The 20,410-nt window shown below is 38.4% G+C and overlaps 1 protein-coding gene across 5 annotated transcripts in view; it reads left to right on the top strand.

Annotated features, from left to right (window-relative positions):
• Window positions 1-20,410, top strand: part of lama2 (laminin, alpha 2) — a 153,707-nt gene that overhangs the window by 44,858 nt on the left and 88,439 nt on the right. For all 5 annotated transcript variants that reach the window (XM_081602472.1, XM_081602471.1, XM_081602473.1 and 2 more), the window contains exons 4-14: window positions 2,560-2,611; window positions 3,334-3,524; window positions 6,636-6,815; window positions 7,034-7,123; window positions 9,580-9,697; window positions 11,495-11,673; window positions 11,753-11,852; window positions 12,198-12,255; window positions 13,798-13,900; window positions 14,091-14,231; window positions 17,562-17,726. In XM_081602472.1, the coding sequence (XP_081458598.1) occupies window positions 2,560-2,611; window positions 3,334-3,524; window positions 6,636-6,815; window positions 7,034-7,123; window positions 9,580-9,697; window positions 11,495-11,673; window positions 11,753-11,852; window positions 12,198-12,255; window positions 13,798-13,900; window positions 14,091-14,231; window positions 17,562-17,726 (1,377 nt within the window). The remainder of the gene's footprint in view (window positions 1-2,559; window positions 2,612-3,333; window positions 3,525-6,635; window positions 6,816-7,033; window positions 7,124-9,579; window positions 9,698-11,494; window positions 11,674-11,752; window positions 11,853-12,197; window positions 12,256-13,797; window positions 13,901-14,090; window positions 14,232-17,561; window positions 17,727-20,410) is intronic.

Here is a 20,410-nt window from a genome sequence, read left to right as displayed (position 1 = left end):
TTTATTGTATTTACATTAAAATAGCATTTTTTGGCAATATCAATAACAAATTCACATATGGTGGATTTTATAGGCCAATTTTTTAGCGTAATCTGTTTTGTACCTTATCAAAACGCAATGATTCAAAATACAGCTGCATCGAAAGTGTCTGCAATTTAAATGTTTTGTTTGTCCGCTCAGTTAAAAAGCGGTTAGGCTTTGCACCGAGATGGTTGCACTGAATGTCTGCTGCTTGCTTGCATTCAGTTAGTTTAGCAGTGGGCTGTAATTCTGGATGATTCACATAACGGAGAGCTGTGCCAGTGCCTGCGTTATTAGTCCAGAGAGATGTTAATGCATTTCATCTGAAGTGATGGTAAATTTTAACGAGCCTGCATACCAGTTCCGCTGCTCTGACGCAACGTCCAGCTGTGACACTACAAGATTGCGTCTGTGCTTTACATCTGAAACCGAAACAACAATTTTATACGTCCTTAATCGTATTCAGATTTTTCCCCACTTTAAATCAGTCCTTTGTTCTCTTGTGTGCAAATTGCGGAGGAAAGTGCAATCCGGAAATGAAAGTTAATGCCAGTTTGTCGAGCCAGAGAGAATTTTAACACGTTTCCGTTTGAGTGACCCGTAAACACCAGCTGTTCAGTTCAACCTCTGTAACTGTGTCCAAAGCAAACTGAGACAAAATGAATTTTTCAGCCTAATTGTGGGCAACGCAACCATGCTGGACACGAGGCTTAAATGGATTGATATAGCACTAAATGTTTTCATTTGTGTGTTTTGAACAAATGTTCCATAAAAGCCCATCACTGATGTTTTATGACTATCAAGTTGAAGAGCTACAAACCCCGAAATGCTTAATCTGTGTGTGAAGGATTTTTTATTTTTTTATGCTTTTGACATGTGAATAAATCCAGGAGAGAAAACCATTTCATATTGGGAAGTACAATCCTCGTCAAAAATATTCATAAACTCACCAGAGGCATGATTTGGATATTGATCTGAATGGTTTATAATGATGAAAAAAAGTGTTTTTTTAGGTGGATCAAAAAAATTGTACCCTATAATTCTAACTTCTTTTTTTTTTAACGAGTCTTGGATTTGCATTTTCTCTCTATTTATGTTCATTTCTATGCTAACAAGCAGATACATACAGTATACATGCATCCCCCCTAATATTTGGATAAGTGACCCTTAGCTAGTTTCAAATAAATTGCATGTTCATTTTTGCTGCTAGAAGACAACTTCTACAGTTTTCTGCTTCTTGGTGTCAATGCAATATGTCCTTTGTTACTTGAATTAATGAGCAACAATAATGGATACTTCTAATCCTTTGTCTCCTGCATTTTAATATTAATTGATATTTGAACAAGCACCACAAAATGATAGAGTAGAACATTAGTTTAATCTGCTCTCAAATTGCAATTATTCAATTTTTTTTAAATTTTTTTTATTTCAGATTGTCCTTTAACGAGATCCGTTAAAACTTGAACGTTTTCACTTGTACATTCCTCTTACTTTGTGTTTTTTATGCACCAACGTCATTTTGTTTGTTTTATTGTGAGTGAAAGTAGCAGAGCTTTAAACTAAACCTGATGAAACTCCCAGACACCCCGCTGCTATAAGCTTGTAGTTCTTGCCATATAAAAAGAAGAGAAACATAAAAGAAACATTTTTTTTTTTTAAGTAGTTGCAGTCTGGCCAATTAAATTTGATCCTGGTAGAATCTCAAATTAAATCTCTTAACTGTCAGTAAACATCCTCAGTTTAAGTGACATTTATGTGTGATCTGTAGCAGGACAGTTATCAGCCGTTTTATTTGTTGATGCTGTGTTGAGCTTTTGAGGCAGAAGAATTTTCTCGTTTGATCCACATTTGATCAAAACTGAGAATGTGACTCACTGAAACACCCCCTCCCAGCTAAATAAAAAAAAGAGAAAAAAGCGTATACACTATATGAGCTAATTCTGTTCATCAGGGCACAGCTGAAGAGCTGCTTGGCTCTATCAAAGCGTCGTCATATAACAAGATACAGCTGAAAACTTAAATTCTGTCTTTCACTCATGCACACTTTTACACTCTTGCTCTATCTCTCAACACACAAACACACACATCCATCCTGCATTCTGGTAACAGTGACTCTTTGTAGGTGGCTTGAATAACCGGTATAAGGTTACCCCAAAAGACACTTTCTCACACACACGCAAACACACTCTGCTGTTTCTCTCCATTCTAATTGCTGCAATATGACTCTGCTTCCCACATCATGAGAAGAAAGAAAGATGTGCTTGCAAAGAAAAAAAAAAAAAAAACGAAGGAAAAACAGGGTGGTGACGGGGAGACACAGGGAGTCCACATTTGACCTACATCTAATCTTTGTTTTTGTTTCTTGGTTTGAGCTTTGCCTGCACATCTTTCTGTGGTTGTGTTTACTTTTACAATTTGGAGAAAGAAAAAGATTGTCAGATCATTAACAAAAAAAAAAAAAAATCTGTATTAACTATACTTGTTTTTTTGGGCACCAGAGTAATTTTGTCTTTATTTTTTCTTGTCTGCATTTTCCAGGTTTTCCAGGTTGCTTATGTGATAATAAAGGCAGCCAACTCGCCTCGTCCAGGTATGAATTATGGATGCTAATAATGTGCTGTGGCCACATGTTTATTAAGGCGGCAAAACCCTATTTTGAGCTTCTCAGCTTTTGATTATGAAGCAAAGAGCATGTGATTAGAGGGAATGTTGGTAGCATATTTTCAGCCTTTGTCTCATGAGTGAATAAATCCTCTAATTACAACCTTAAGAGCAAATGATCCTCTGAAGAAGAATTTACATTAATTAAATGATTAGACCTCCATTAAATTATTAGTGGTTTTACTTTAGAATGCATTAGTAATATTGTGTAGCCTTCTTGGAGTCAAGTCTGCTGCAACGGTGGAACATAGAAGGGAATAAGTTTCTCAAACAGATCAGATCTTAATTTAATTATGTTAATCTGTACTGACAAAACGTCAGCTTTAACACTTCCCAGGTATCCATACGTAGATTTATTTGATTCATATATTTGCTGCTTGATGCTGTCTTATCTATTCTTTATCTAGTCTATTTATTTTTTCCATTAACTACACTCCCTTCACTTTGCATGCAATTAGTCAAATCTTGGAGCAGTTCACTACAAGCTACTTTGATAAATATGAAATTAAACATTCTGTCAATTTTTAGTGTATAATAATCAGCATGAACCTAAACAGCGGTATAGGTCGTCCATCATTGTTTGCATCGATTCTTTTCTCATCTTCGCGTCACATATTTGATGCATTCCATCATTAATATTTTTGTCCACAGGTAATTGGATCTTGGAGCGCTCAATAGATGGCGTGACCTTTGAACCTTGGCAGTACTACGCGATCACAGACACGGAGTGTCTGACGAGGTTCAACATAAATCCACGGACTGGACCGCCGTCCTACACCAGAGATGATGAAGTGATCTGCACGTCGTTTTATTCAAAGGTTCATCCGCTGGAGAACGGAGAGGTGAGGGTTTAAGTTGCAACACATTCGACAGCCACGTTCGTTGTTGATGGTCTTTCAGATTCTTTCCAAACGCCCACTTCCCGCTCAGGAGCCCAGGAAAATGAAATAATTTACACGTAAACACAAGGTCTTGTGACAAACAAATGGATGGTGAACTAGAAACAGTTGGGTCTTTAAGAACAGTCCCTACAAATGTGACTGAAAAAAATAAAGAAGAAACGGCCATTTGAACGTTGGAGCTCTGCAAACCAGATCAGCGAGAAACCAGCCCTGAAAGTTTCAGAAAATCACCTCCATGCCTGATGAGAAACCTGGAAAATCTGTACATTCACATTATTTTTGCAGTAACCTCTCCCTGCAGCATTGACTGTCAACTGGTATGACTGGGAAGGCGTGCAGACAAAAGTGAGCTTTTGCCTCTGGATTCCCCTGGAGGAGATAGTTGTATATTTTCTTAAAACATTAAGAAACTGATTTAAAAAAAACAAATCATGGTAAATTAAATCAAAAATCAAAATAGCTGTTGATGTGTGAGTATTATAAGCAAATAAAGTTGTAAAAAAAAAAAAAGAACAACAACTCTCACTAATAATTTTTTTTCCCAGCAGCCTGTTACCAGTGTCTGGTAGGGTGATGTTGGCCACGCAAATTGGCCAAATGTTTATCTTATTGGTTGAAATCATTAATAAAGGCGTGTAAACATCCAATAAAGCTGGTATGTTAATCAGCTATGAGATTCCCCCATACCCCCAGATTTACTCTGCAAACAAATGGAATTCAACATAAAAAAAAGAAAAAACATATTTGACTAGAAAGTGAAAATCAACATTTTCTCAGAATTTTTTTTTTTTGTACAATGTTCAGCCAATTGTGCAAGCTTCTATAGTAGCAACATATTCCTGGTGCATCACAAACAACTGCAAAGAACAGTCAAGAAAACATAGAGAATAATATATAATCATGAAGAAAAAAGGTCCGTGGCTATGACACATCAGCTAATTTGCTGTACTAGTGGCTAATTGGAGGTAATTACATGTGCTGAGAAGTGAATGAGGGGACGAGTGATGCTCTGGTGACGTGCATAACCATAAAACATTTTAATCAGTAACAGAAGTCTCGTCGTTTTTTTTTTTTTTTTCTTTTCTTTTTTTGCTAAGCTCAGACTCGCACAGCTTGAGTTTACCAGTGTTTACTGTGATGCCGCTTTGATCAGCTTTGTGTGATTGCATCCAGGATGAACAGAGGAGGAAGCCTGCAGTAACTGACATTAATGAAGAGAAAAAGGACTGCAAAACACACAAACATCTTCCCATGCACACAAATTCCGGGTGAAAACGAACCAGTCGCACATTCTCATGGCCTACAAAGCCTTCTAATTGTTGATGCTTTTTGTGAAAACCTGTGTGTGAGTACATTTTACGCGTGCTGGTGTGTGTGCACATTGTGTTTGTGCTGTTCGTGCTGTTCGTGCTTGTGTCCTGCGGGGGAGCGCTAGAGGGGGTGTGAGCTGGGAGATGTCAAGAGCTGCAAGTAACGACGGAGGTGTGTGTGTGTGCGTGTGCGTGCGTGTGTGTGTGTGTGTGTGTGCTGCCATGTGTGTTGAGTGGTGAGATGACATTGTGAATGTGTGCGATGCAGTGACACATCGCCTACGACTCATTATGGTTTCACTGTGATCAGACGGCTAGGGAGCTGTCAACCCCACACACACACACACACACGCACACACACACACACACACACATACACACACACGCACGCATATATATATAAATCATCTTCTACTTCCAAGTGTGCAGCTTACACCCATCAAGTGTTCCCCCTTGACACACACACACACACACACACATACTACACCCATCAAGTGTTCCCCCTTGACACACACTCACACGCACGCAGTCAGCTCTCTGTTAGACTTTTTTTTTTTTTTTTACAGATGCCAAATGTTGCTTTTGGCCACATTAACAAGACAGACAGATGGACAGACAGACAATTAGAGCCTCACCCTGCTTATAACATGGCTTCTTGTTGAGTATTGGTTATCTGTGATAGAAACTATAGCAAAATCACCATTTTAAATATACTGTAGGTCATGTCAACAATATATGGTTTTGGTTTCCTAATCTGTGCTGTCCTGAAATTCCATTGTTGTGAGTTGCTGTGTTTTAGGAAAATTTGGTTTCAAAGGTAACATATTAAAACAAAAAAAAAGAAGTGAAGATTTTTGAACCACCCATCTTACAACTGTTGTTTAAAATGGTCTATATCTTCAAGGCTAAAATGAATATTTTATATTTATATTGCAGTTTGTCAAAATTATATGTTTGTATAAAAATTGGTCAGCATATATTTTACTTCATGTCCACTTTTGTGGGCACTTTTCTCAGAATCTTTTTCTTTTTATTACAACTTGCCTGCACTCATTTAAATTGAACTCTATTCTGTAGTATACATTTGTCAATTGTGAACTTACTTATTTTATTTTGCTTAGTTAAATAAAACTAATAATTTTCAGATTTCTGTAGTTTTTGTTGAGCTGATTTTAGTGCTTTTTTAATATATAGACCATGCAGAGCATGGAATATGCAAAGAAACAAAGTTCAACTGGATTATTCAATGCACGCTTCATTTATGTTGTCGCAAACAATGTTCGGTCAATTGTGCAAGTTGTCTGTTGGACCTGCATTGAATTGCAAACAAATGCTGGTATTCAAAATTAGTTTTCTATACTTGGACTCCTAAAGTTTGGCTAAGCTCAGAGAAACTTTCCTCTTTGCACAAGAATTTTACAAACAGTTTGCTGACTCTGTTCACATCATATCCAGGCAGTGAAGGTCAAAAATTCAGCTGCAGATATGTTAACCTAAGAGGAGGAGGATAACTTTTAAAATATTTAAAGACAAGTGGATAGGAACAGTGTGAGGGAATAAAACAAACTGATATATCTGACCAGTATATGGGGCACACAAATTCTCATTTAAGTTAGATATTTGAGACGTGTTCTCTTTCTGATTTTGACGTTTGTTTATGATGGCACTGTGGGGGTTTATTGTGGGTTCTTGGCAGCATGTCTTCAATTAGCTCCATATAAGCCTGTACTTCTGTCTATAGATCCACACGTCTCTGATCAATGGGCGACCCAGTGCAGATAACCCCTCTCCCACCCTGCTAAACTTCACCTCTGCCCGCTACATCAGGCTGGTGTTCCAGCGAATACGAACGCTGAACGCTGACCTCATGACTCTGACACTTAGTGACCCCAGAGACATCGATCCCATTGTGACAAGACGGGTGAGCCTCAAAAGCACAGCGACATTTTTGTTTTGTAGCTTTTTTTTTTTGTTTGCCTCCAATTACTGTAAAATTTAAGATACAGAATCACCTTTTTTTTTTTTTTGAGAAAAAATATTCTAGGAAACATTTATTTGTTTTTAGCAGATAAACGCTCAACCCTTTATCTTTAAGACCAGTGTACTTTTAACATAACATGTTTCCCTTTCTCTTGCCAGTACTATTATTCCATTAAGGACATCTCGGTTGGAGGAATGTGCATCTGTTATGGCCACGCCAAAGCCTGTCCACTCAACCCTGCTACGAAGGTACAGCACTCCGCTCTCTACTTCTAAGTCCAGTTAACAATACCATGAAGGTAATGGAGCACTTCTATAGTACTAAACGAGAGCAAAGAGAACCCCGAGGCTGCAGCGTTTTTATGACCTCATATCAAACTTTTGAGTTTATGTGTCTAGCTGCCTTCAGGGACTCAGGTGACACTGCGGAGGGTTGTCTCTCATGTCACTTCAAACACAGGTGTGTTTGATACCAGACATCTGATCTTTCTTTCTCTTTCTCTTTCTCTCTGACCACATACACTCACACACATAAGCTTAATCGTGTGTGATTTTCAGATGTCCTGAGGCTTAAATACGCTGTGTAACTCAGATGTGACACCGGTGTCTGGTCCCTCTGCGATGATCTCAGTGAAAAGAAGTGATATCAGTAAAGTGTGTTGAGCTCCAGTTTCCTACTTTCTTTTCTCTTTCCAGCCTTAAAGGTTATCTTGCAGAAGTGTTTAAACCGAGTAGCACTGTCAGATTGAGCCACACTGATGCTGGTCTTTAGTTTATTTTTTTAGCTGTTAAGTTGTTTGTTTGGCCTGAAAGTGGCGTATTTACATTAGCTTGCAAAAGTATTCAGCCCCCTGAATTTTTTATTAGGATTTTATAACATAGACCAACATTTTAAACACTTGAAATGCAACTAAATTGCAACAATTATCAAACTGCTGCTGGTGAAATAATATAGCATATTAATTGTAATTATAGTACTGTGGTCTGTTACAATGTTTTGCATCTAAGAACATAGCTCAGCATGTTAATATTTAGTCACATATTTTATGTATTTGTGGCAAATGACTTTTTAGCAAATCATTTAAAAAAACATCATGCACTTTCTTGAGCCAATCTATCTGATGTAGAGCTGTTTTGCCAGAAAGAATCAGCAATGCATGAATTTGAGATAAAGTATTTAAGTTTACATTTGTGACTTGACAAACATGAGAACTTTCTCTGATGTTGCTTGAATGTAAGAAGAATACGTATTTTAATACCTTAACATAGCTTACTACCAGTATTTGTCTGGATTGTTTCCACATTATTCTTAACTTTGTGAAAATCAGACCCGCCTCGTTTTTTTGTTGTTTTTTTTTTACACAACTTCAAACAACTAATGCAGGACATTTTGGGTAAGCACATAATGGAGCTGTAATTTCTCGAATGTCTCAGATGAAAGCTCGGCACAATGGCCGCCAAATGTTTTCTGTTTCAAATAAAAGGGGGAAATTCGCCACTGCCAACAAATCCAAACTTGGCTTTCGCCTTTGCTACTGCACCACAACTCCTCCCAGTTAAATCTAACACCCTCACAGAATAACCCAATTCACAGAAAATCCTCCGCTGAATTGCTGAACCTTGGAATTGGCCAGCCTCCTGTTACATTCTGCTTTTCACTGGCCATGTTTTAGCTTAAATTTTATTTCTCTCATGGGGGAATAATAGAAAACCAATTTTCTATTTGCTGGCGAGCTGGCAAATTTTTTTAGTGCAACTCGCTCTCCTGTGGATACAATGTTGTTTGTTAGGCTTTTAACAGGTCAGTCTTGTTGTGATTCACTATGTGGAGCTGTCTTTTTTTTTGTTTTTTTTTTTTTTTTTTTTAGATATGTGGGACTATTTTTAAGGAAAAATAGCTTGTCCTCAATCTGATCTGTTATTGCCAAAAAATTGTAAGATCTATCTTCAGACGGTTAATAATGGGAGAAAAGTCATTTCATTTGAGACATTTGTATTTGTCATTTTTTTAGTCAGAGTGACAACAAAAAACACTGAAATAGTCGTGATCAAAACATGACGTAAAACAGAAATGTCCAGAGTCGATCTTCAAGGCCCGATAGCCCGCTAGACGTTTTGAAAACCTTCGTAACCATGGTTATTAAAGCCGCTGTTGATCCTTTTGGCATCGTCCTGCATGTTTTATATGTTTCCCTGCTTAAGCACAACTTTCTTCAGGTGATTGCTGATCAGTGACTGCGATGCTAAACTGCAATCATCTGAATCAGGTGTGTTAAAGATGTGCTGGGGGATGTAACTTAAAGACCAATACTCTGTTGCACTTTGTCCTTCCGTTTAACTTTCCAAGTTGATGGCTACAGGCCAGTGGAAGAACACTAAAGCAGAAAAAAATGTTCAATAAAAACTAAATTCACGCTTGAATTATGTATATTTTTCTGTTAACTTGGCAACCCTATTTGACTTACCGATTTGGATTTAGTGAGCTTGTTCATTTGATTGATATGCCTTTCAGACAATCAACATGCCACTTCTCTGGTGAAGAAGTGGCATGAGTGGTATTTCAGACTGTGCCCATTCCTTCTGTTCAAATTTTGCAGCCATCTTCTCATAATCAGCTTCCAGCCTGCAGAGGACTAATAAATCCAAACAGCTTCAACATCTGTAAAACACACAGCGACTGTGTTTGCATTTGTGTATCTCTGTAGAAGTTCAGCTGTGAATGTGAGCACAACACATGCGGGGAGAGCTGCGATCACTGTTGCCCGGGTTACCACCAGCAGCCATGGATGGCGGGAACCTTCCTCACTCGACACGTCTGTGAGAGTAAGGAAAAAATTCATATTTTATTTTCTCGTGTGCACGTTTGGGTTATACGTTCATCCATAACATGTCACCCGGTGTGGAAACAAAGTCACTCGTGTTATGCTACATAATGTTTCCTTTAACCATATTGAACCATATGAACCAAATACCCTGATGTACTTCAACCTTACATTTGACTAACCTGAAATTACTCTAAAAGAGTGTTCAGCGCTGACTCCATCCAGCCGGCTGGAATTGGACTTTGGGTTATATTAGACTATCAAAAGTCACCCCTGCATCCTTGCTCAACAGCCATAAAGGGACAATGTCGGAAACCATGATCATAAAACAAATTACAACATGTAATCTTACTTTTATTTTACACAGGCAAAGTTGTAATCAGTTTCCGTGCCTTGATACTGACATAACGTCGCTTCTGTGAAGAAGCCTGTAACTGGAGCAAGCACTGCAGAATCAATCGTTAAAGGTGGAGCAGGGCCAGAATGTTTAATTGCTAAACTATCAATTAAAAAAAATTACAGCGCCACGCAAAAAATATGAATGCATCTTGGGCTTGTTCATATTTTGTCACATAACAACCACAAGCTGCATTACTTTTTATTGGGACTTTTTGTGATGTATCAGTTTTATCCTCCCTATAATGCAGTTCATTCAAGTCCAGCTTATTATGCCATTGGTACAAAGTCATCCAAGCAACCTTAGCCAGCGGCATTAAATCAATAACTTTTCAGCAAATTCTCATTTCACAACAGAACAACATACTTTTAACCTCAAGCAAGTCTGAGAAATTGAAATTTATCTTGAAGAACTCAGTCCGCCTAATCCATCCACTATTAGAAGCCGAGGCGTCGTTGTATCTACTTTAATTTAAAGTCAATTCTCAGGCTGTGCATCATTTTTTGAGATAATGGGGATCTTACAAGGTGAGAGACCCTTTTATAAAATTTAGCAGATTATAACTTTTCAATGCAAGCTCAAGGAATTGTTGCTTCTTTTTAAATTGGACTGGAAGGATCAGAGGATCTGCTGAGGAGGTTGAGGTCTTGTGGAGTGCAAGGGGCTCTCCTGAGGAGCTTTCTTTGACTCCATGGTGGCATCAGCCATCTTCTATGCTATGCTATGTAGCATGATTTCTACAGCTGAAAAGAAGGGGTTAGATAAGCCAATCAGGAAGGCTCCTTCAGCCCATGCAGGTGGTGGGAGACAGAAGAGCTGTTGGACAATGTCTCCCACTCAGTTCATGAAGCGGTCGTTGCTGAACTGAGAGCTCCTTCAGCGATAGATGCCTGCATCCTAAGCACACAAAGATACTGCAGATTTTTCCTTTGTAAGATTGTATAACAGTCGCTGCTCCCTTCAAACTCAAGTCTTTATAAGTCTGCTTTTATTTGCACATCCCTGTTCTCTCACTTTATGTAAACAGTCTGTTTTTTATACACGTATATACTCTGTGCACATCTTGAACACTTTTATCTCTACATTAACCTACTCAGCTGCACATTACTTTTAATCTAAGCATTCTACTTTTAAATAGCTGCACAGTATAATTTTTCTTAGGTTGTAAATTTGTCCTTACTGTACAGTTTATTTTTGTTTTAATAGATTTCTTTTGTCCATTTGTGTGAATATCCATGTCCCCACTTATTTTGCTGTGACACCTGAATGTCCCCACTTTGGGTTAATAAAGGACGTTTTACTTCTATTATTGTTACTCATGAACCTTTTGGGATTAAAAAGTGGAAAATATGCATACATTGTGCTGTATTTATTTATTTTTTTTACTTTATGTGTTTTCAGAGTGCAACTGCAATAATAAGGCAGAGGAGTGCTATTTTAATCAGACCGTGGCTGACCTGTCCCTAAGCCTCGACACTCACAGTCAGTACCGAGGCGGTGGCGTCTGTATTGGTTGCCGTGACAACACAGCTGGAATCAACTGTCAAAGCTGCGTTCCTGGTTACTACAGACCTAGAGAGGTGTGTGGGACAGATACAGATGTTTTACAGCAGTTTACTGGTATTATTCCAGTTAAAGATGGTCTTCTTTGCCGTCCAGTTGGGTGCAGATGAAGAGGACCCCTGTGTCCCTTGCTCTTGTGATCCACATGGTTCTATCAGTCAGACTTGTGTTGCAGATGAAAGCCAAGCTTCGCCCGGTACGCAAGTGTCTTTTTCTTCTTTTTGGTCTGAGAAATTTAGAGCACACACAATTCACAGTTTTAATTGAGCTGAAAGTGAGACTTGGATCTGAATGTAATGTTTTGTTAGTCCAACTTGATGTCCTGTGGGATTTATATCACTGAATATCTTGTTATAGAAATGGCTTTGACGAAGCCAGACTATTTATATTAAGAGGTAATTTTGCTCCTTTGAGTATTTTCATTGTTTTATATCACAGAAGTAGATCTATTTTAGCTTCTGTTTCCTGCTTTTTTTTTTTGTCCTGCTTGCTCATCGTGTCTTCTAAGATGTGTGTCCCTTTGTATGCGTTTGATTGGCAGGTCAGCCAGCAGGGTCATGCTGGTGTAAGGAAGGTTTCGGGGGTCTGCGATGCGACAGGTGAGAGACCCACATACTCACAAACTGAAAGACACAGAAATGTAGTGACAGGTGAGCAGAGCCTTTCAGCTCCTGTCTGCTCAAATTATTGTTTGAAAGTTGCCAGAAAGCCATTAAGATCTGAGAATATGATATCACACTGTGAACGTATATTAGGTATGAAAGTCGCATAATAAATGATCATGTATACCCATGAGATATGTGGCTCTGCATCCTGATAATTGAATGTTTCAAAAAAATTCATATTGACTACTACACTTTATTCTTAAGCCATATTACAGCCAATAATTAAAATAATCACATAATTAAAAAAGTAATTTTCAAAATCTATGAATTTATCCATTGAGGTATATCATGTTATTTTATTCGCCTTTACCAAGTTAACGTTTTTCATATTTAAATAATAGTTTTTGAATAAAAATGTAACCTAAAATGCAACAGACATTTAAAAATAATAATAAACTAAATGTTCTAAAAACATACAAAGACTTGTACATAATTTCTGTCTTTGAGGAAATTAGTAATTCATTGCAAGCTAATTTAAAAAGAATTTTATACACTTATTTTTAAAAGCAGAGACCAAACAAATGAAATAGAGACCTGAAATTTGCCATGTTGGTGTTGGAATGCATGTTTTTCCAGGTGAAAAGAAAATCATGGCCCTCTTTTTTTTGTGGAATTAGAGAATATTTTCCAGATTTCACAAGCTGTTTTTGGAGCCGTTTAATATGACAGTTGAAAAATAAATCCTGTTCAAAAACAATTCCAAGGTTTTTTTTTTCACAGTTATGTGAATTTAATCAGCAATTTAATCAAAGGTGACTATTTGACTACATAGTGATTCAGAGATTTTTAGGATGAAAACAATTACTATTTCAGTTTAACTTAATTTTGCTTATTTGTCTTCAACACATCTTTACTTTCCACTGATTACATCCTTTAGGATCCATATACATAAATTAAAACTGCATCTAGTGAAGAATTATAGTTTATGCTGGGAATGTTTGAAGATGCATAAGTAACTTTTCTGAACATGAATCTCAAAAATATGATAAATCCTGCTCTACGACCTCGATCGTGTTTATTATGCTAAAGTCTTTGCATTACTTTGTAGTCAATAGTGTGAAAAGCTACACTGAGGTATAACCACATTAGCATGGCCAAAGTAGTTGTGTTGTTAAAATCTAATAGTTAAATTGTTGCTTTCTATACTCTTCTGCTGTATTAATTCAATAAACTTGCGTGTTGTTAAATTTCATACAGTTTTCATACAGATATTCCAAAATAATCCAATTTAGCAGTAATATCTTTAGGATGCAACACATTTTTAAAGTCTCATCTCTTAAGGGAGGCTGGTTACACTTTGTCCAATTTCACTTTGTTATTGTTTTGTGACATTCTCCATACATGCCGTGTCACAAGTCTGACATATTTAATAAATTACGGGCAGACAAAAGTATTTGCCAGGTTTACGACGACAACCGATAATTTGACAATTTTATGGTGGTTTTCTTTATTGTTGTTCAATTCATTTGTCTCCAGATGCGCTGTTGGCTATAAAGACTACCCAACCTGTGAGCGCTGTAATTGCAGAGTGGAAGGAAGCGTCAACGCTGACCCATGTGTAACACCGTGTATATGCAAGGTTGGAGACAGACTCACACACACCCTAACACACACACACATTCACACTCATTATGCCAAGTACTTTGCGTTAACCTTTCTAGCCTTGTCATCATTATTTTCAGCACATTAACACTGCAGTGGCGTGCCTTTTGCCCATATCTGAGAACAGCTCATAAACTCTGTTCCATGTACTTCTTTTCTGTGTGCAGGAAAATGTTGAAGGAGAGAACTGTGATCGGTGTAAACTTGGTTTCTACAATCTGCAACAAGATAATCGACGTGGCTGTGAGAAGTGTTTCTGTATGGGTATCGCAAGCCAGTGCTCTTCTTCAACATGGAACTTTGAGAATGTAAGCAATTTTTACATGTTCACATCCTTCTTTGTTTAATGGATGAAGAATATGATGAAATGGCCTCAAACAAGGAGCTAGCAACAAGTCTCTTCCTTAAATAAAAAGCAGAAGAAGGGTCTCTCCTGTAAACAAACAAACAAACAAAAAAAGCACACCTCAAAAGTTACCTTTGTCCCAAAAAAGTCTTTGCAGAATGGTGTTGTGCCACTTTTAAAAAATGCATCACTTGAGTGGAAATTATTTTGAAAAAAGCAATTTTTCAATGTGCTCACATTTGTCTAAGTTTGTTTAAAATTAAAAAATTACATTTTTGAATATATTGTGTTCAAAATACTTTTAATGTTTGGGTGAAGTATAAAAATGAAAAAAAAAACTGGTGAGGTGTTTTATTCTGGATATCTAGAAGTATTTTTATTTTATATACAAATGTGACGAGGTTCTCTTATGACTTGGACAAATAAAAATTGACTGCCCAAGGCCAGAGATCGTTTTCGTGAAATTTATTTAGCTCTTCTGTAGGTGAACAAAGGTGGCAGGTGCAGAATATATACAAGGACGTCCAAGGCAGGTTAAAATCAGACAAACAGCAGTACCTTCAATGAAAGAGTCCATCATCTTCCATGTGACTTGTCAGGAGTCTAGCCACAGACTGACTCCCTGTGGCGCAGGGCCCTGTTTTTAAAGCCACAGGCTCCGCCCACAGAAAGAGCAAACAAAAACAATTACTTCTAACTCAAGTAAACTCTTAAAAGTATACAAAATAATAATAATGATAATAAAGAGAAAAAAATAAATAAACTTGTAATCAAAAATACAATAATCAATTTAATAGAAAACACTCAATTTGCTCCGATGACGTCACTACGTCATCACATGACTCCCTCCCAGTGCGGCACAATCCGGAAATAATCCTGCTTGAAAACAAAACCGGGAAAATGTTTGGAACTGAAAACAGGTTAGGATGGATATGCTAACTGAAGCAGGAACACCGCGTGTGCACCCACAATGAACTGGGTCAGTTTAAACTGCAACGAAGTAAGTTAGCGATTGTGTATGTTTGTGTGTATGTGTGTGCGGGAGTGCTCGCATGTTGACACGGACTCATAATTAAGTCCCGGCTCGTGACGGTTCCTCCGTCACAACATAATTAGACACAAAAGACAGTTTTTTTTGTTGTTGTTTTTTTACTAATGAAACTTTGCATATTAAAGTTGAGGTGCAGAGATGATCACTCTTCTTGGTCCATTTGTGGGAGTCAATTCCCAAAGCAAAGATTAAATTGCAGCTAACGTAATAGCATTTACCGAAAACATGGATGGACATTTTCCAAAACTCAGAGAAGATTGCATCTCGCTGTCAAACACAGAAGTAGATCGTAAATCAAGACCAATAGATGGGCAGAATGTGGACCTGACGGTTCAAAAGGCCGCCGACATTTTGTAGTGCCTAATTAAAAAGTCAGATTGGAAAATGATTTGTTTTTGTTTTGTCAAAAGCATTTAAGCATATGTGTACTTGCAATTCCCCTTTCTCCAAACACAAGACCTGCTTGTCCCGGCATATTCTAGACTGAGCTAGAAGCACAGATCTTGCTCAGAGTTGGAGTCAGAATCATGTTTCTGATGTGGTTAAGTAAAACTGAAAAATCATTATCTGTGATTGTTCCAACGGTAACAGCAAACCAATCTATAAATTAACTAGAGAGCTGTTTTCAAACTCAATTGATTAGTGTATTAATAATAGATATTTTAACATAAAATGCATGGCTTCATTCAACATTTACAGTATTGGCACATGAACATGCTGTTTGGGGAATTGTTTGCAAGCAATGATGTGTAGGGTTGAGGTCAACCAGGGTCAACCCTAACTTTGTTGTCAGCAATGATACAATACTTACCCTAGTGACAACAAAACAAACCCAGAATTGGAGGAATAAGACTCAGAATTGTTAACTCTGTTAAGATTTCCAGATTCTGTGGAATTCAAGGTCTAAGAGAAAGAATCAGTCATTAGAGAACAGCAAAAAAAAAAAAAAAAGGGGGGAAGTAGGGTGCAAGTGAAAGGCAAGGTGAAGTGCAAAAAATGTTGTGGAAAGAGTTTAGAGAGGTAAGACAAGAAGACAAGTCTGGGAAGGAGAAGACAAGAGGCAGCAGGGAGGAGAGGGGTGAAGCAAGAGCAAAAGAGTTTTAACTGACAGGTGGGGTGGGACAGAGGGAAGAGGAGATGCTGACAGGATGACAGCTCTGATTTAGATACTGATAGTGAGTGTGTGTGTGCATGTGTGTGTGCCTGTGAGTGTGATCGAAAGGGGAAGCCAAGGTTAGGTTAATTGTAAAGATACGTGTGTGTTTGACTGGCTCTGGCACTCACAGAGATGCACCCCCCACACACACACACACACACACAGAGATGCACACCATCAGTCAAGGGCTTGGGGGAAGAAGAAAAAAAAAACCTCTTTCAAGGTGTCGGTTTGTAGCTGACATGTGACAGATGTACAAAACAAATAAAGGTGTTTCTTATTTATAGCGTGCATTGTGCAAATGTGCATTAAACTGACATGAACAAATGGAATATATTTTTGCAGTATTGACATTCTTGTCGCAGTTTGTTTTACGTCGGGCCGCGGGAACGGAACTCGGATGATACGAGAGCCAATCTAGTTGAACATTCACTGCGCTGTCAGTTACAGTTGTATGGAGCATCAAATTAAGACCATCCACTGGGCTTTATAATTAAGCTCAAGGGATTAAAAAGCCTGGCTGCACTCTACACGACTTAAATATGCTTTCAGCTGAATGCCACTGATCAGGTGACAACAAGGAACTTACTTCTACTGAAGTACGAGGGTCAGATCTTTTTAAAAAGCAAAAATATATTCCTAATTACTGCGGGGATATTATCAAATGTTAATATCTGCTTTATTTTTGGTGCACCAACAGAGGTTGCATTATATCTTGTATGTCGTTTGAGTCACCTGGCAAAATAGAGAAGTATTTAGTGTGACATGGAGTTTAATTAACACATCATTTTAACATTTAAGCATAAACTGGATGAAACATTTTATTGTAAATGTACAGCTGATCATCATGCTGTCTGGTGACGCTGCTGGAGGCTTCCAACGATAAATACTTGAAATTGAAAGCTGACCTCTTTGTAAAACCTCGACTTGGAAGGAAAGGGTGCAATCCAGCAAAAACTCTCTCACAAAATAAGCCCTTTCACGAAAATGACTTCAATTATACTCAGCAATTAGAGTAAAAGAGTTGTCTGTAGAATAAAGTAACTGACCTCTTTCTCTTCTGTATGTGTTTGCTCTGTTTTCAGGTGAGCACTCTTGCTGGCTGGCATCCAGTTGGAGAGACAGGAGGGAGGGTGTGGTCTGTTCACAGAGAGACGCCTTCATATCTGACCATCAGACACTCGGATGTTGTGAACGATCTTGGCTCCGCCTACTACTGGAACGCACCTGAGATATATCTTGGAAACAAGGTTAGACACTGTTTTCCTGTACTACTGCATACCTTCTGTGTTGCTAATGATGTTCGTGTTGTGAACTTGTTTTTGCTGCCGTGTTGTTTTGCAGAATTAACAATGCTGCTCCAGTCTGTCTTGTTAATGTTGAACCATCTGTAAAAAGATTTCCCAAATAATGTTATTATATTGTTCAACTAGACCAGGCACACACTCTCGATATGAGTGTGCGCTCCTCTGTCACATCAGCATCGTGTTTTGTTTGAGTAACTTTTGCTTAAAAACATTCCTTAGCAATTAAGGTTACGCTCTCATCGTTTTACAAATGGATAATGAAAACAACAGTGAAAACATGTAAATGCTCCAACGATGCTGGATCATTAGCCTTGAATGCGTAAACACATCCAATTTGTGGTCTCAAAATAATGCCTCCTGGGTGGATATCTGGTGAGAATACCCCCCGCTGGGACGCTCACCTCCCTCCCAGGCCTTCTTCTCTGGATCAGCTTCTGCTAATGTCGACCGTTTGATTTTGCGCCGGGGTTTTTCTCTGGGTGCGATTGGACTTTTATCACTCCAGCTGGTAAATAGCTGCAGTCCATGTTTCTGAAGTTGTTGGCCTACTACTACAACAACAGACCGACTGTGATGTTTGTGCGTCGTGGCTTAGAGGGATCTACCGCTGAATTTCATTACATTGCGCCCTGCAGGCCTGGCTTGTCATCTCACTTCTTTGTCTAAGCGTCGATTCCTCCCTCCCCCTAACCATCCCTCCATCCCAGCCTCTTTTCATTGGCCCTGCTCCTCTAACTCTCACTCCATCTCTCCAGGACTCCCATTTTTCACCTTGCTGTTCCTAAATCACCTCCCTCCACCCCCTTCCCCACCTCGGCTCTCTTGTCTGCCTCTTTCTCTATCTCTCTCACTTGCTTTGTGTCTCACGGGATAAACAGTGTTTCGCCTGTTGAACTCGATAATCAACTGTTTTTCTCTTAGCGCCCGCACACATGCAGACGGCGAACGCGCAGCCACACACAGTTACGCTCGCACAGACTCCCAGGTCTACATAAGTCAGATAATGATGTGTTTTGGAGGCATTAGGGATGGCGGAGCAGAACCGCATGCCTCCAAACATGGGAAACAAACAAATTGCCATAGTGTGTGTGTGTGTATTTGCGTGTATGCATCCGTGTGCGCGCAATCGCTGGAAGCGCTGTATGCTCGTACTGTATGAAAAAGCAATTCTTTGCTCCATTCTGATTGCGTTACAGAGATGGATGCTCTTTGACTTGATGCGACTCTTTCACACGCAGTGGAACGTCATTTTAGTGTGTGTCATTGGAAGTGACAAGCTGTGCTTGTTATAACAAGCCAGCAGTTGATGTAAAAGAAAGTAAATGTGTGTGTGATAATGTTCTGCATGGTCTCCAGCTTTATTAATGCAGTGAATGCTCCTGCTCTGTGGCTGCTCGTCCGACCAGAAGCATTTCCCACTCATGCTCGCCGAGCATTTTATTGCCAATGTTGGCCCAAGGACCGCTCATCCACAAAGATGGTCGTTCTCATCTTTAAAGAGCTCGCTGTTAAAAGAATATCCATGCAAGGTTTAGAGTTTGTTTGACAGCAGCGAGGCCATAAGCGGAGTTCAATTTAGAAAGTCAAAAATAACTGTAAGATGTTATAAAATGAGAGGTAGCATCCTTTATTTTTTTGCTACGTTTCTACTTTCTCTGCCTAGCTTTATTTCTTTTAATGATCTATTCAGATATGTGCATGCGTTCCCACATATTTGATTAAATGTCTCCTTGCAAAATGTAACTTGATAACACATAACACATTCATGAAAACGTCTTGCCTAATTTTGACTGGAAATCTTCCCAAACAAGCTCTACCAATTCTGCTGAGTCAACAAATATCCAGGAAGAAATTTAACCAAAAAAATGTTCGATAGCGAAACATCAAATGTGCTAGAGGTGCAACTTGCAAAGGGATATTAAATCAAGTCTGACAATAAAATCTAATTCATAAGCCCATGTCTTTAAATCTGCATAATATATTGAAACTTTCTGTAACCTTAGAGGAAAATGTATTTTTAATCTACAGATTTCATAGTCATTATAGAACAAATGCTTCACGTCAGGAGAGTGTAATTCTGTTTCTAAGTGCCTGGGCCCAAAGTAAATAGGATAATACTAGTACACAATTTACAGCAGCCTTCAGCAGCTGTCAAATTCCAACTTTTCTGCATCCATCATATTTGGCGATTTAAAACCCGACTCGTGGTCAAGACAGATGAAAACTTCAGAGACACTGAATCCTCATCATTTGGAGAAACAGAGTGCCAGAGTCAGGCAGAAACGGAGTACTGGAAGGTTGAAAAATAGAGATAAAGTGGTGATGGATGGACACAGACGGAGGAGAAATACTCTTTCCTGTCACATGATGAAAAAACACAATGTGCTGGAACTCGTGTCCAAACACACAACTCGGCTTGCAATTCATTTTCTCCAAACTTTTCTTCTGGATTGCATTTGTTTTGCTGTTAAGCTTCATGAGTGAAGCTAAATATGGTTCACGTTAAAATATCTAATGTGCAAGATGCATCATAGCTTTTACTAAGCTGCAGAGTTGTAATCTTTTAAAGAAATGGAATAAACATAAACAATATAAGAACAGTTTTTTATGAAGTAACTCATCTGTCC

The sequence above is a fragment of the Poecilia reticulata genome, chromosome 21 (genome assembly GCF_904066995.2).
Source record: "Poecilia reticulata chromosome 21, P_reticulata-male-v2, whole genome shotgun sequence".
Lineage (NCBI taxonomy): Eukaryota > Metazoa > Chordata > Actinopteri > Cyprinodontiformes > Poeciliidae > Poecilia > Poecilia reticulata.
The sequence above is the reverse complement of the archived record's forward strand: the minus strand, read 5'-3'. Positions and strand labels throughout refer to the sequence as shown.